The sequence below is a fragment of the Bos indicus x Bos taurus genome, chromosome 15 (assembly GCF_003369695.1).
Source record: "Bos indicus x Bos taurus breed Angus x Brahman F1 hybrid chromosome 15, Bos_hybrid_MaternalHap_v2.0, whole genome shotgun sequence".
Taxonomy (NCBI): Eukaryota; Metazoa; Chordata; class Mammalia; order Artiodactyla; family Bovidae; genus Bos; species Bos indicus x Bos taurus.
Genome location: NC_040090.1, coordinates 17,973,570 through 17,988,180, shown reverse-complemented (window position 1 = coordinate 17,988,180; position 14,611 = coordinate 17,973,570). Strand labels below are relative to the sequence as shown.

The 14,611-nt window shown below is 46.9% G+C and overlaps 1 protein-coding gene across 1 annotated transcript in view; it reads right to left on the bottom strand.

Annotated features, from left to right (window-relative positions):
• The window catches only part of PAMR1 (peptidase domain containing associated with muscle regeneration 1), a 77,799-nt gene extending 67,278 nt beyond the window's left edge, over positions 1-10,521 (bottom strand). Inside the window, exon 1 of the mRNA XM_027562665.1 lies at positions 10,237-10,521. Coding sequence (XP_027418466.1) covers positions 10,237-10,309 — 73 coding nt within the window. The 5' untranslated portion in view covers positions 10,310-10,521. The remainder of the gene's footprint in view (positions 1-10,236) is intronic.
• Positions 10,522-14,611: the final 4,090 nt, after the last annotated feature.

Genomic DNA, 14,611 nt, shown 5'->3' with positions numbered 1-14,611 from the left:
ACCGAGATATTGTCACACTGAATGAAGTAAGCCAGATAGAGAAAGACAAATACCATATGATATCACTTATATGTAGAAACTAAGAACAAGGTGACAAATGAATTGATCTACAAAATAGAATTACAGATGTAGAAAATAAACTTATGGTCACTAAAGGGTAAGGAGGAGGGAGGGTAAATTGGAAGGGAGGGATAAATCAAAGATTGGGATTGACACATAGACACTACTATATATAAAATGGATAACTAAAAAGGACCTTCTCTATATCACAGGGAACTCTAGTCAACACTCTGTAATGGCCTATATGGGGAAAAAATCTAAAAAAGAGTGGATATGTGTACATGTGTAGCAGATTCATTTTGCTGTCCACCTGAAGCTAACACATTATAAATCAACTGTAGTTGGTTTTCTCTTTCTAACTTCACTTCACTCTGTATGACAGACTCTAGGTTCATCTACATCATTACAAATGACTCAATTTATTCCTTTTTATGGCTCAGTGCTATTCCAGAGCCTGCTATATAGCACAGGGAGCTCAGCTCAGTGCTCTGTGATTACCTAGAGGGATGGGATGGGGAAGGTGAAGTGAGGCTCAAGAGGGACAGGGCATAAGTACACATATAGCGATTCATGCTGTTATAGAGCAGAAACCAACATGACATTGTAAAGCAATTATACTCCAAATGAAAATAAATTAAAAAAAACAATAATAAATCAACTATATCCCAATAATAATTTAAAAGTAAATAGGTTATCTCATGTGTGTGTGTTAGTCGCTCAGTCATGTCCAACTCTTTGCAAAGCCATGGACTGCAGCCCCCCAGGCTCCTCTGTCCATGGAATTCTCCAGGCAGGAATACCGAAGTGGGTCGCCATTCCCTTCTCAAACTCAAATAAAGACACTATTATTCTCAGTGTACAGGTTGGAAGGTTGTAAGGCCACATGAAAGAGGTTAAGTAATTTTTCAAGAAAAGAGCCACAAATGATGGAGGCAGGATTCAAACTCTGGCCCATGTTTTAAACCATAATACTCTACACCCCATGTTTATACATATCCATCCATATACACACATAAGTGTATACATAACTATATCTATTTCCTAAAGGAAATCAATCCTGAATATTCATCGGAAAGACTGATGCTGAAGCTGAAGCTCCAATACTTTGGCCACCTGATGCTCAGAGCTGACACATTGGAAAAGATCCTGATGCTGGGAAAGATTGAAGGCAGGAGGAGAAGGGGACGACAGATGATAAGATGGTTGGATGGCATCATCGACTCAATGGACATGAGTTTGAGCAAGCTCCAGGAGACAGTGAAGGACAGGGAAGCCTGGTGTGCTGCAGTCCATGGGGTCACAAAGAGTCAGACACAACTGAGCAACTGAACAACAACAACCATACCTATACTTTTATTTTTCTGTATGCATGTATATTCAAACTTGAACACATCCATACTAAGATATCCGCAGCAAAAACGAAATACATACAATGGCCAGGAAGAGCTAAATCTTTGCTGAGAAGGCTATGGATTGGGCAGAAAACCCTTAAAAGGAAGAGCTGCTTCATTCCTTATCCATTGCCACTGTAGTCATCCAATCTGAAACAAGTCTGGGCAGAGACAGGAGGCAGGCAACGGGAGGGCTAAGGGAGAAACTGTGTTGCATGCCAACAAGAACAATATTTAGGAAAGGGAGGAATAAAGCTGTTCCCAGAAACAGCAAACAAGGGGTTGATGAACAGCTCAAACTCACGTGCTGTCTCTATGGGATACAGCACCAGTGTAAACAGCCCAGACCGCTTCCGGGTTGTAAAAATCAGGATCATGGTGCCTGAGCTATACCCAAACTAGCAGACAGGAGGGTAAATAAGAAAAGATTGGAGACAAAGCAACATGTGTGTTGAGATCGGGGGAGGTTAATGAATGGACTTGGATCTTGAACTCAATGTTCCCAGGAGCTAGAAGGATGCTCGAATATTCTCCTCATTTTTGAGGTGGGGACAGTGTAACTGTCACCAAGGTTACAACCTAAGTGGGGAACTCAAGTCACAGCTCTTACCACTCCCTGGGACTGTCACATCACCACGTGCACCTTAATCAGAGTCACACCTCATTCCACCCAATGATCCCAGGGCAATCACATTACTGTGAGCACCTTGTAGGTCAAGAATAAGCTTTCTTGGTGAACTACGCAGGTCGATGCTGGTGAGGACTTTTATCACAACAACAGGGCCGGGATCACCCCGACGGTTCTTTCAACGACTCAGCAAGTGTGAAGTGAGCAGACAACAGACTTCCTGCCTGTCTCTCAGCAGAAGGCCGAAGAGACGCTCCAATTTTATAGATTTTCAAATTCCCTTCTTACCTTGTCCTCCATAATGGTGAGAGAGATATTCTTCAATGTTTTATCCATTATGAACAAGAGACCTGAAAAAAACTGTGTTCCATAGAGTGCCAAATCCACTGATGGTATAAGGTCTGACATGAAAAGAGGTTCTGCAGCTGAACAACCTTTTAAATGCTAGTAATAGCTTGCTTTATTGTAGGGCTTTGCTGAGTCTATAATATTCTTTGTACCAAGTTAATTCCCACATTCCCCAAACTTATTTTACCATGACATCCTAGGTTTTATTATTTCTGCTGAATATCCTTTAATATTAGTATCTCATGAAACCTACTTTGGAAAACACCAGGCTAGACCATGACCTCTCTCAACAGATTACAAGTGTCTTTAGGAAAAGGACTGGTCTCATTCATCCTGCTATCTCTAGATAGTTTGTTGAATAAATATATGAATGCAGACATATCAGGCATATGTGATTTCCAGGGTCAGGTTATTTGTGACAAAGACTGCTGTTAGAAATGGCTCCTGCTATGACCTTTAGGAGTCTATTTTACAGGGAATCCATTGGGTCCACTTCTGTTGTTGTTTAGCCACTCAATCGTGTCTGACTCTTTGCGACCCCAAGACCTGTAGCCTGCCAGGCTCCTCTGTCCATGGGATTTCCCAGGAAAGAATACTGAAGTGGGTTGCCATTTCCTCCTCCAGGAGATCTTCCTGACCCAGGGATCAAACTTGAGTCTCCTGCATTGGCAGGTGGATTCTATACCACTGAGCCACAAGGGAAGCCCCAGTTGGGTCCATTACTGCTAAATATATTTTGCTTTTTGTGTCTTACAGTTTGTATCTCATTTCCATGAAGACTTGAATATTCACTTGTTCTGTTCCACCAGTGAATTGGCCAGGGGAGCCAGGTTTGCAGAGAAAGGAGGCTGAACATCACTTAGAAGCAAGCAGTCAACCACCCAGTGGGAGGCAGAAAGCCAAACAAGAAGTAAGGCAATAAAGATTCTTTATACCAGCCAAGCCCTCCCTTCTGCTTGCATCCCAGGTGAGGAAGTCGTATATTAAAACATGGGAATAGATGCTACCAGCTAGAAGCTAAGCTCAGGCAACTTGTCCTGGGCTTCCTAGATGTTCTCCACCATCACCACTGACTTCCAAAGTGGGGTCGCACAATATAGGGGATTAACTGATCATCTTCAAAGGAATCCTATGAAGTAAATGGGCACAGAACTGGGTTTGAAAAACTGATACTTCAGTTCGCCAGAGTTCTCAAATGATTTGATTTGAAGCAAACCAGGCCAACATCCCTCCTCCACCCAGTGGTTTTCCACTAAGCTAGATGGAAATTTATTTTAACCAATCATAAATTCAGCTTATGAGGACACTTGCTGCACCTCCCCATGAGCTAAAGTTGCCTGAATGTGTTCCTCACTCTGTTCTGGCAGCAGCAGCCCTGGTTTTCCAATCACCAAACCAACTGACCAGACTTCTACTTACCGACACTCGCTGCCAAACCACTAACTCAGCCCCCTGAAACAACCAGAGTCTCGGAGAGGGCAGTGATAAAGATGCCTACACTGCAGGGATAAAGGCATGTCCCCAACTCCAGAGGCAGAAGGGTGACAGAAACATGTGTCTTCATTTGGGCTCTCTTAACCACTCAACAAAAGACTCAAAAGACAGCAGATCCTCATTCAAGGTTGGAATGAACTGGTTAAAATCCATCTCAGTATTAATGGAGGGAGGCTGCATCTCCATCCCCTGCAATATCCATCAGCTGTGTTATGCCAAAAAAAGAAGAAAGAAAAATGCCTCCCCTTATTCAGGCCAGGCCTGCTACTCCTGTTCCATCACCTAAGAATTTACACATTGACGATTTTGACAGAATAAATCCATAAAAGACTAGTGCTCCACGGTCTCAGGGCCAGGCATGAAGCACGTCTCAGCCTTAACTCTGTCACTCCACAAACAGAAACGTGATTTTGATTATAAAATTTGACCATGAGACAAAGAAATTCTCACTTCCCATGTCTAATCATAATGAGATGCATGTGCCTGTGGACAGCTACCCAGAAATGAGTGGGATTTGTGATCTGCTTAACATTCCTGTTTCCTCTAGAAAATGGCTCCTCTTGGGTTCCACGTGGTCCCACGGGGACTGCTGAGGTCTCTCCCTCGTCACTTACATCCATTCGGCCTCCATAGTGCTGAGCATGTGACCTTACTGACTCAGGGGCTGGGGAATATCAGCTCTTGGAATATCCACAGGATAACCAGGACTTTTTACTAATACTGTGATTCCTTATGTTTTGGCCAAAATACAGACAGAAGATCTACCATAGTTGGTAGATCTTCTATACCACTACTGACTATAGCAGTGTTACTGCTTCCGTACATGCATTATGGGGTCAGACTGGGTTCAAAACACTGATGTCCAGCTCTGCGACCTGGGCAAGTACTGTGCCTCCCTCTCAGTATGTAAACTAGGGATAATAACTACTTACCTTCTAGGTATGTTGTGAGGATTGAATGAATACATGTAAAACATATAGGAGAATGCCTGGTATTTACCACAAATACCAGTAGATTATTTGGGATCTGGTCCCTTAGGTATGAGGCTTCCACCACTGGTGTTTCCACCATTACAGGTGAAATATCTGATGTGCAGCCCTCCTTACTCCACTCTCAACCCACACAGGCTCTGTGTCTGTATCACAAATAGCAACCGAGAACAACGAAAGGAACAGCACTGGGCAGTGAGTAGTAGAAAGTCCCATTGGTTAAGAGAAATATCTCCAGCCAACTCTAATTCTCTACCTTCCCTGAGTGGTTTTGTTCATAGATATGGAGTTTGACTTTTCCTGCATTTTACTTCTTTCTCTCCATTATAAACCTAATGCTTTGGCCCAGATCTTGGGATGATTGTCAAACAGAACTCCTTAAACACAGACCAGGCTTGAAATCTGATAACTTTCTGCCACTGATCTGGTAGCTTTCAAAGCTCCAGCTGGCCTCGGGGTCTTCTGCCCTGGAATTCAGGAATTAGAAAATATAAACACTGGTTTTCCCTCCCCTTTAAAATAAAATGAGAGAGATCTGGGCTCTTGTGACTTTCAAATATCCACAAAGTGGGGGTGACAGGTCTTCCCACATGAGGGGAGGAGCAGGGTATCACTTTCCCTCATTTACTACTGAAATGTGCACCCTTCCCCCCAAATCAATTGCAGCTTCTAGAACTAGGCTCAGAAAAGGCAGGTAGAGAGGTTTTCTCTTGCATCGGGATCGGCCACCCCTAGGAGGGCAGATGGAAATAATTTTCTGACTTAAGGCCAATCATTAGGTCCTCCAGACACCAAGAGACGCCATAATCTCAGCCGATGCTGTCTAGCCAGGGTAACCCAGATGCAGATAAATTTAAGTCAAAACCACAGTCCCTGCCAGTAGCATTCCAAAGCCCTCCCTAAGGCTTCTGGATATTTCTAAGGGACTTACATGCTCCAGGTCATCTCTGCCTCTGGATCCAAAGGTGCTTTGTCCCCAGCTTACTGACCCAAATATAACACCCAACCTCACCCTCAACTTCAACCAACAGCTCACCCTCAAGGGCATTCATAAAACATTTTACTGGTGGTCATAGAGGTGAGATTGTGTTCCACAACACACACAAGTGAAAATACATTTATGTTCCTGTCCGCTGCAAAATGCTCACTTGTACCTCTCCCCATTCAGCACCCAGCTTTCCACTTTCTCTCTTTCACATCCCATTTCTCCCCCATCCCTCCCAAGAACAGAGATCAATAAGGCAAATACAAGCAGGGACTAGCAGGTAAGACACCTGTGAACTGAGAAGTGGGGTGTCAGACCAGACAGAGGACCCAGCCCACCTCAAAGCATTCAGGTTCAAAACCTTTCAAGCACTGCTGAATACTTCTGAAGACCTTTACCCAAAGGCTGCCAGCCCTTCCATGCGATAGTCTTCCTCTTTGTAGAGTCACCCCACGACACAACAGCGCCACCCACATGGGAGAGAGCAAGGACCCTCTCCTGCCACGTGTGTCCTGAGACCGTGCCGCGATTACATGCGCATCACTGTAGGAGGCTGTTAGCTGTGTGAGTTTCTCAGCCAGGTACCAGGTGAGCTTGAGCTCAGGAATCTGACAGTCTGGGCTCACCCCAGGCTCCACTAACCTTCTTGTGTTTTCTTTTTATCATGTTGCTGTACTGTGCTAAGTCACTTCAGTCATGTCCAACTCTTTGAGACCCCATGGACGGTAGCCTGCCAGGCTCCTCTGTCCATGGGATTCACCAGGCAAGAATACTGGAGTGGGTTGCCATTTCCTTCTCCAGGGGATCTTCCAGGCCCAGGGACTGAACCTGCATCTGTTTGTATCTCCTGCACTGGCAGGTGGGTTCTTTACCACTAGCGCCACCTGGGAATCATTTCTGCAGCAGAATGTAAATAACACAGATTTACCATTTTGATCACCTTTAAGTGTACAGTCCAATGGCCTGTGTAACAATCACTGCTATACATCTCCAGAATGTATCATCAGATCACTGACACTCTAAGCCCATTAAACACTAAGTCTCCAATCCCTTCTCCTCCAGCCCCTGGTAACCATTGTTCTACTTTCTGCCTTTATGAATTTGACTCCTCTAGGCACCTCACATAAATGGAATCATACAGTATTTATCTTTTTGTGTCTGGCTTCTTTCACATCATGTTTTCAAGGCTCATCCACGTTGAGAACTTCACTCCTTTTTAAGGCTGAATAGTATTCCGTTGTGTGTATAGACCCACATTCTGTTTACCCATACGTGGGTTGTTTCTCCCTTTTGGCTGCTGGCAATAGCGCTGCAGTGGACACGAGTGTATGAATATTTGCTGGAGTTTCCGCTTTCATTTATTTTGTGTCTATTCCCAGAGGTGGAATTGCTATATCAAATGTTTCACTTTTCCAGGAACCTTGCCTAATGTATCTTTGAATAGGTCACAGACCCTCTCTAAACCCCATCTGGGAAATAACAGCACCTACCCTGCTTCGGTTTAAGCACTGAGCCCATCATAAATGCTCAGAGGTTTACTCCCCTCGCTCTCTGCCTTTTAAGGTACTCTGACTAAATGATCTCTCCAGTCACTCCTAGCTCCTGAAACCCATGATCCCACCATCAAATTATTTCCCTGTTGGAAAAGCTAGGAATTCTCAGAGTATATATCAAGAGAAAACCCTCTTCATAGTCCCCACAAAAATCTAGCTCTGCCAAGAAGGCCCAATTTTCATAGCTCTCTCCTTGGAATTTGCTAACACATCCCATTATAAACCAACATCTAATTTTTCTTGCCACTCCTTCCCCCTTGCTTTCTTTCCACATTCCCTCTCTCCACTGTTGCTCCTGCCCACTGCATATCTGGGCTTCAAATTATCCTCCCCGGTTGCCTGGATGCTCGCTCCCCACCAGCTAATGTCTGTTGGAAGCAACACTTGTGAAGTTATTCATGTGAAAGCTTCATTCCCCAGAGTCACATCTTTTCAATGAGTTGTTCCTTTTAGGCTGGATCCTGCTGGCAGAGCGACTGCTGTTTGGTGAAGTCAGTGGAATTGGGTTTCTCCCCTCACATGCTGTTTGTGTTGGGTTATCACTTGGCCTGATGTTTGGATTCTCATCCTCAGACACGTGTCCCGAGTCGATGAGCAACAACCGTCTGCCGTGCCATCCCAGTGGGTGTTTACATCTCATCAAATGCTCTTTTTAGAAAAGTAATTAGAGGAAATATGCTGCTAAGCTTTCCTTGACGGGGGCCAGATTCAGAATTCCAGCAGGGAGTGGACTCACTCGCTCACAACTTGAAATATTTTCCTTCTCCACTCCATCCCTCTGTGCTCCCTTTAAACGTGAATGTTTGACAGACAATGAAATAGCCTTGCTCTCCAGCTCAGTCAGCAGCTTGGCTGCCCAGACGCCATGCACATTCCCTGAAGCTCTTCTTTTCTGTTTGGCTTTTTTTGTTGTTGTTGGTTTTGTTTTGGTCTCTAAGTCGCGTCTGACTCTTTATGACCCCATAGACTGTAGCCCGCCAGGCTCCTCTGTCCATGGAATTCACCAGGCAAGACTACCGGACTGGGTTGCCATTTCCTTCTCCAGAGGATCTCCCCCACCCAAGGACTGAACCCCTGTCTCCTGCATTGGCAGGCGATTCTTTACCAGAGTCAGCTTTCTTTCCTGAGTAAAAGGTATAAGAGATTCTCAGGTCAGGGATAAACGGGTTTTTCAGATCCTGGGCAAGGAAAAAGGGGCAGCTGAGCTTTAGTTTTCAGCTTTTATGGGTTTCAGCCATCTCACCTGCCACGTTAGAAAAAGAGATGCGGGGACAAGAAAACTACACGTGGGAGCCCTGGCACTATAGGAGGAAGCTGGCTCCTCTGGAGCTGGGCTTGGGCCACTGTGCCCTGGAAGGTCGGCTCCAAAAGGCAGAGGTGGAACAGGGACATGTCTCAAGGAAAAGCCACCAACTAAACCCCAGGCAAGAGGCTGGGTTAAAGGATTATCAGACTCCACCCTCCCGGGCTCCTTCTCCCTACATTATTGGGCTGTTTCAGACACCAATAAGGCAAAATTCAAATGAAACACTCTTCAGCTTGAGAGTAAATCACCAAGGAAGATTTCACTTGGGGCTGGCAGGTAGATGGAAAGTATTGACTAAAGTGGGCGGGGGTGCTTTTCATGTATCTCGGTTTTTGTTCACCATGAAGCGACATGTGCCAAGGTCCGGCTTCCCTTCTACAGTAGCTGATGGCTTTCTACACCCTCACCACCCAACTTCCTCTGTTTCATTGTTGGGCACTTGCCAGCTCCATGCAGCAACGAAGCAGCCACTTCTTAAGTAAAGCAAAGGTGTCAGGTCACCAGCACAGGTGTCAGGTAACCCCCACAGTGGGGAGTAACAAAGGCTTATGCACTCCCTGCTCCTTCACAAAGCTGCCCTATTTTATCACCTGTGCATCTTACCTCTTGAGGTCTCACCTTGCCTCCTGACACCTGGCTCTCTAGCCATAGAGGGACAGATGCTCCTAAGAAGTCCTCCTTCCCTGCTTGCCCAGGAGCAGTCACAGGACAAGCCTGCTCTCCCCTTGCTTCTGCTGGCTCAAGAGGCTCCCAAGAGCTCTGTCTGGGTCTTGTTTCAACCTCACTTGCCCCAGAAGCCTATCTGACGTGGGGTTTGTGGCTCAGAAAATGACATGTGAAAAACACAGAAGCCACAGCTCTTTCTAAATAAACTCTGCGCATCCCCCAAATCAACTTGCACTCTTCACCCTGGCTTTTTCTTCTTCTTTCTCATCCTTATCGGAAAGGAAGTGTATATATGCTGAGTGAGCACCTCTCCCTTGCTGGGAATCTGTTCTGAATGGTTGTGGTGTGAGATTTCCTCAACCAGATGCTCAGGACAAATACCCTCGCTGTAAGCCCTGCTCTTATTCACCTCTTTCCTCCCAGCTCACCTGGGAGGGGGCTTTTTCCAGGTAGATATTTGGCTTTTGCATGTCAGAGAGGGCACCTGAGCCTGAGTAGAACCCCGGCGATAATTTTGTGCTTTAAAAAGCTTAAGAAAAAAAAAAAAAAAAAGGCACATAAAACTGAAGCTGGTACGTTTCCTGAGGGAGTTCAGTCCCGCAAGTTGCGATGGCAGAAAAACGGTGTCACGTTCTTAGAAAGAGGGACACTTCAGCACCACCAGCCAAACCCCCAAGATTCCCACTAGAAGAAAGCTCACCACCACCACCCACAGACACACAGCACCCTCTCTTGGGACACCTCGCTCCTGCCCCCTAACTAACCCCAGGAGACAAAAGTCCCCTCCTGGGGGGTCCTGAATGCGACCCACAGTACCTCTTGGCAAGGACGAGATGAGAAGGAGCTGCAGGAAAGCAAGCCCCAGCTGCGGCCACCAGCCCAGCTCCATCGTTCCCGCGGCGGTGCCCGGAGTGACTGCTGGGGAGGGACCGAGGGAGGCCGGCGGGCAGGCGGCTCCTACGCGGACCTCCCCAAGCCCCAGCTGAGCGGGAGCTCGGGTTTCAGCTCGCCAGGCTCTCCCATCCTCATCCGAGGGGAACCACCTTCAGCCGGCGCGACGTCAGCCCAAACCTCTCCTCTCCGCGGCCGCCTTAACCCTTGCGGAGCCCGGGGAGGTGTGGCTACGAGGGGAGGCCCCGGGCTGTGGCTGGAAAGGAAGCTGCGGGGCACGGAGGCCCGCCCAGGTCCGGCTGGGCTCCCCGAGGCGGTGAGGGCAGGGGAGAAGCCAGCAGGACCCTGAATTGGGGGCGGAGGTAGCCGGGGCTGGGCCCCCTGTCCCCCCACCGCAGGTGAGGTCTGAAGCCCCACCCCCACCTCCAGCCCGGATGGGAGGTCTAGTGGGTGCTTTGACTGCACACACTGAGTCCGCCAGATTAAACGCCTGGCCTTGGGGGAGGGGGTGAGCTGGAGATGGGGGGAGAAAAGCGGTCAACCCGCCTCCCCCCTCCACCTGTATCCCCAGTCTCCTTCCTGCCCAGCGTTTGCTCCCAGCGCTCACAGTCTGCAAACCTTATCCTTTGCCTCTATAGGCTGCTGGGGGTATTCTGCATGGTCCCACAGTACCCCTTATGGTGAGTTCAGCAGCTTAAAGAGCTCCTGCCCACATGCCAGGCAGGGTACTGGGCTCAGGGATAAAAGAACACACAGGCATTGTCCCGGTAGTGAGGGCATTCAGTCTAGGTATGGAGATAGCAAATGAGATGTTGAAGGGAAGACGAAGGATGTGTTACAAGATAACAGCTGACATTCTTGATCAATTTCTCTGTGCCAGGCAACTGAGTACCATACATGTATCAACTCATTTATTCCTCATAATACATCTGTCATCTCAGTCTTACAGAGAGAAATACTGAGGCATGAGAATTCAATAGCTCATCCAAGTAAATGGCAGAGCCAGGCTTGAACCCAAGCAGCTTGCGTCCAGAAGCTACAATCCCAGACAGCAGGCACACTGCTTCTTAAAATTCTGTGTATGCAGTGTTTTATTTAGCCATTATAGTCACCGTGTACAGTAGATGGCACTGTCCCCGTAGTATGGATGCTGAAACCAACACTCAGAGATGAAATGACTTGTTCAAGGTCACTTGGCTGGAACTGTCAGAGTAGGACTGACACCCAGGTCTAACTCAGAGAAGCACTGGGGTTTCAGGACGTGCTTGATCTCAGTTTGTCAGGTCAGATGAAGAACCGAGGTTGGAAGGAGTGATCATTCGGGCCTACAGCACTGGGAGGCTTCCCAGAACTGGGGAAGCTTGAGCTGGGACCTGAGAGAGGCAGGATCTCAATCCATGGAGGGAGTGGGAAGGTCTTTCTAAGAAAAAGGGCTGAGTTCATCTAGTGCCACTGGGAAATAAATGACTATTTACATGTTTAATTAAAGGATACTTTATCCTTTTATCCTTTAATTATCCTTCCTTCAAAGGATCCATGGCAATGTAAACCATTAAAATGAATTTTAGACACACACACATGCACACACATATATATATGGAATCTAGAAAGATGGTGCTGATGACCTATTTGCAGGGCAGTAATGAAGACATGATGAAGACCCTGATGCTGGGAGGGATTGGAGGCAGGAGGAGAAGGGGACGACAGAGGATGAGATGGCTGGATGGCATCACCGACTCGATGGACATGAGTTTGAGTAAACTCTGGGAGTTGGTGATGGACAGGGAGGCCTGGCGCGCTGCAATTCATGGGGTTGCAAGGAGTCGGACACGACTGAGCAACTGAACTGAACTGAACTGAATGGAGACATACAAAACAGACTTATGAACACAGTGAAGAAGAGGGTGGGTCAAATAGAGCAAGTAGCTTTGAAACATATACAATTCCATATGTAAAATAGACGGCTGGAATTTGCTATATGATGCAGGGAGCTCAAACCCAATGCTCTGTGACAACCTAGAGGGTTGGGATCAGGTGGGAGGTGGGAGGGCAGTTCAAGAGGGAGGGGACATATGTATCCCTATGGCTGATTCAGGCTGATGTATAGCAGAAACCAACACAATATTATAAAGCAATTATGCTCCAACTAAAAATAAATAAATTTTTAAAAAATGAATTTTAGGGACTTCCCTGGTGGCCCAGTGGCTAAGACTCCAAGCTTTCAACGCAGGGGGCCTGGGCTTGATCCCTGGTCAGGGAACTAGCTTCAACTAAGAGTTCAAATGCCCACAACTAGAGATCCCACATGCCACAACTAAGACCTCGTGCAGTCAAATAAATAAAATAAACAAATATTAAAATGACTTTTAAACAGTTTTGAGATTATACACACACACACATATATATAATCTCATTGGAAAAGACCCTGATGCTGGGAAAGATTGAAGGCGGGAGGAGAAGGGGATGCCAGAGGATGAGATAGCTGGATGGCATCACCAACAGGGTGGACATAAGTTTGAGTAAGCTCCAGGAGTTTCTGATGGACAAGGAAGCCTTGAGTGCTGTGGTCCATGGGGTCGCAAAGAGTCAGACACGACTGAGCAACTGAACTGACTGATACAAACACACACACACACATATCTCAGAACAAAAGCCAACTCAAGAGGATAAACACTCTGTACAGTTTGGAGACAGAAGGTAAAGAGAAAGCATGTAGTCATGTGCTTGGATTTTATTCCATAGTTAATGGAAGACTCTGACTGTTTAGGAGCAGAAGGTGTGGGGCCTAAAGCAAAGTCCTAGAAGAAAAGCCTTTCTGGTGTCCAGAACAGGGGATGGAGGAGGCCAAGGCCTGGCTAGAGAGAACAGCCTGGAGCGAGGAGCAAGCCATGGAAGTTGAAGGGAAAACTGTGGGAGGAACTTGGGGAAGGTAGAGTCCTGGGACTCAGGACAGCCTAGGAGTGCAGGAGCGCTGCCAAAGGGACTCCACTTGGGGAAATCCCTAAAACCCAGCCCTGCTTCTGGGGCCCACCGCAGCCAAAAGACTGGGAGCAAGAACCTAGCGGTCAAATCCTCCATTCACCACCAACTCTCTGAATCTCAACTGTCTCATCTGTAAAATGAAAATAATAACCAAAGATACTTTGTGGACTATTTGGAGAATTTAATGAGATTATGTACATAAGGCCCTTAGCACAGGGTCAAGCTCATTTTAAATGCTCAATAAATATACATCATTGTCTGTATTATCGGTCTGAGACTGACCCCATGGAAATCCCATGGTATGGGCCTTCTTCCTCACCCTCAATTTCTCTATTAAAGTGAAATTTGTTAAAACAGGCACCAAAAACAACCTTAAAGGGGAGGGTGGGGGAAGTGCCAAAGGGCAGCTGGGTAGGAGGTTAGAAGAGGAGAGTTTTACTTTCTTGCTGGTCACTCAGCCCTAGTCTTTTGGTGATGGAAATAGGGAGGAGTTGACATGGTTCCCAAGTAACCATAGGATACGATCTCGGGTGGCCTCAGCCTGCAATGGTTTGGAGCAGGGCATGGGTTCCCAGCCAGAGATTGAGGCCAGGGTGTGGCGGTGAAAGTACCAGATCCTAGCTCCTAGATCAGCGGTCAGTGACAAGGGCCCTGGCCCTTTGGCTTTGCAGAAAATAATTTCCTCAAAGATAGAAAGTGGTGAGATAAGTAAAGTGTTTATTAAGAGGGAAAAAGAGTACAGTAGGTGTGGATAGACACACGAGGGGACTCTGAGAGTCACTGAGTCGTGCCCTTGTGGCAGTTTGAATGACTTTTATGGGGTATTTCTTCCAGGGTTTTCTTTAGCCAATCATTTTGATTTGTCTGGTTCACAGTCCATACTTGGTATATCTCAGGATCCTCCCACGTGTGTGCATGCCTGCATCTCTTAGCCTAGATGGATTTTACCAAAAAGGCATACGGGTAGCTTGGCATTAGTTAGCATCACTCCCCTCTGACCTCCAAGGAGCTATCCTGCACATGTGTGATCGGGGAGGTCTTCGGACTTTGAGAGCAAGAAATACGTGGACTGGGCAGGGCCCCGCCTCCTCCCTTATTTGTTCTGCTCATCTCTTCTTGGAGTTCCAGTGCTTAGGGATGAATCTCCAATCACGTTACCCTGGGGGGGTGGGGGGTGTGAGGGAGGCTTCTACCTCCTGCCTCAGTATTACAGCCTCTTAGGAATCTGTTTCTCCCATTAGCTGACAATGCCACTTCCTTCTTCCCTTGTCTCCCCTCACCTACACACACACACACATACACACACACACACACACAC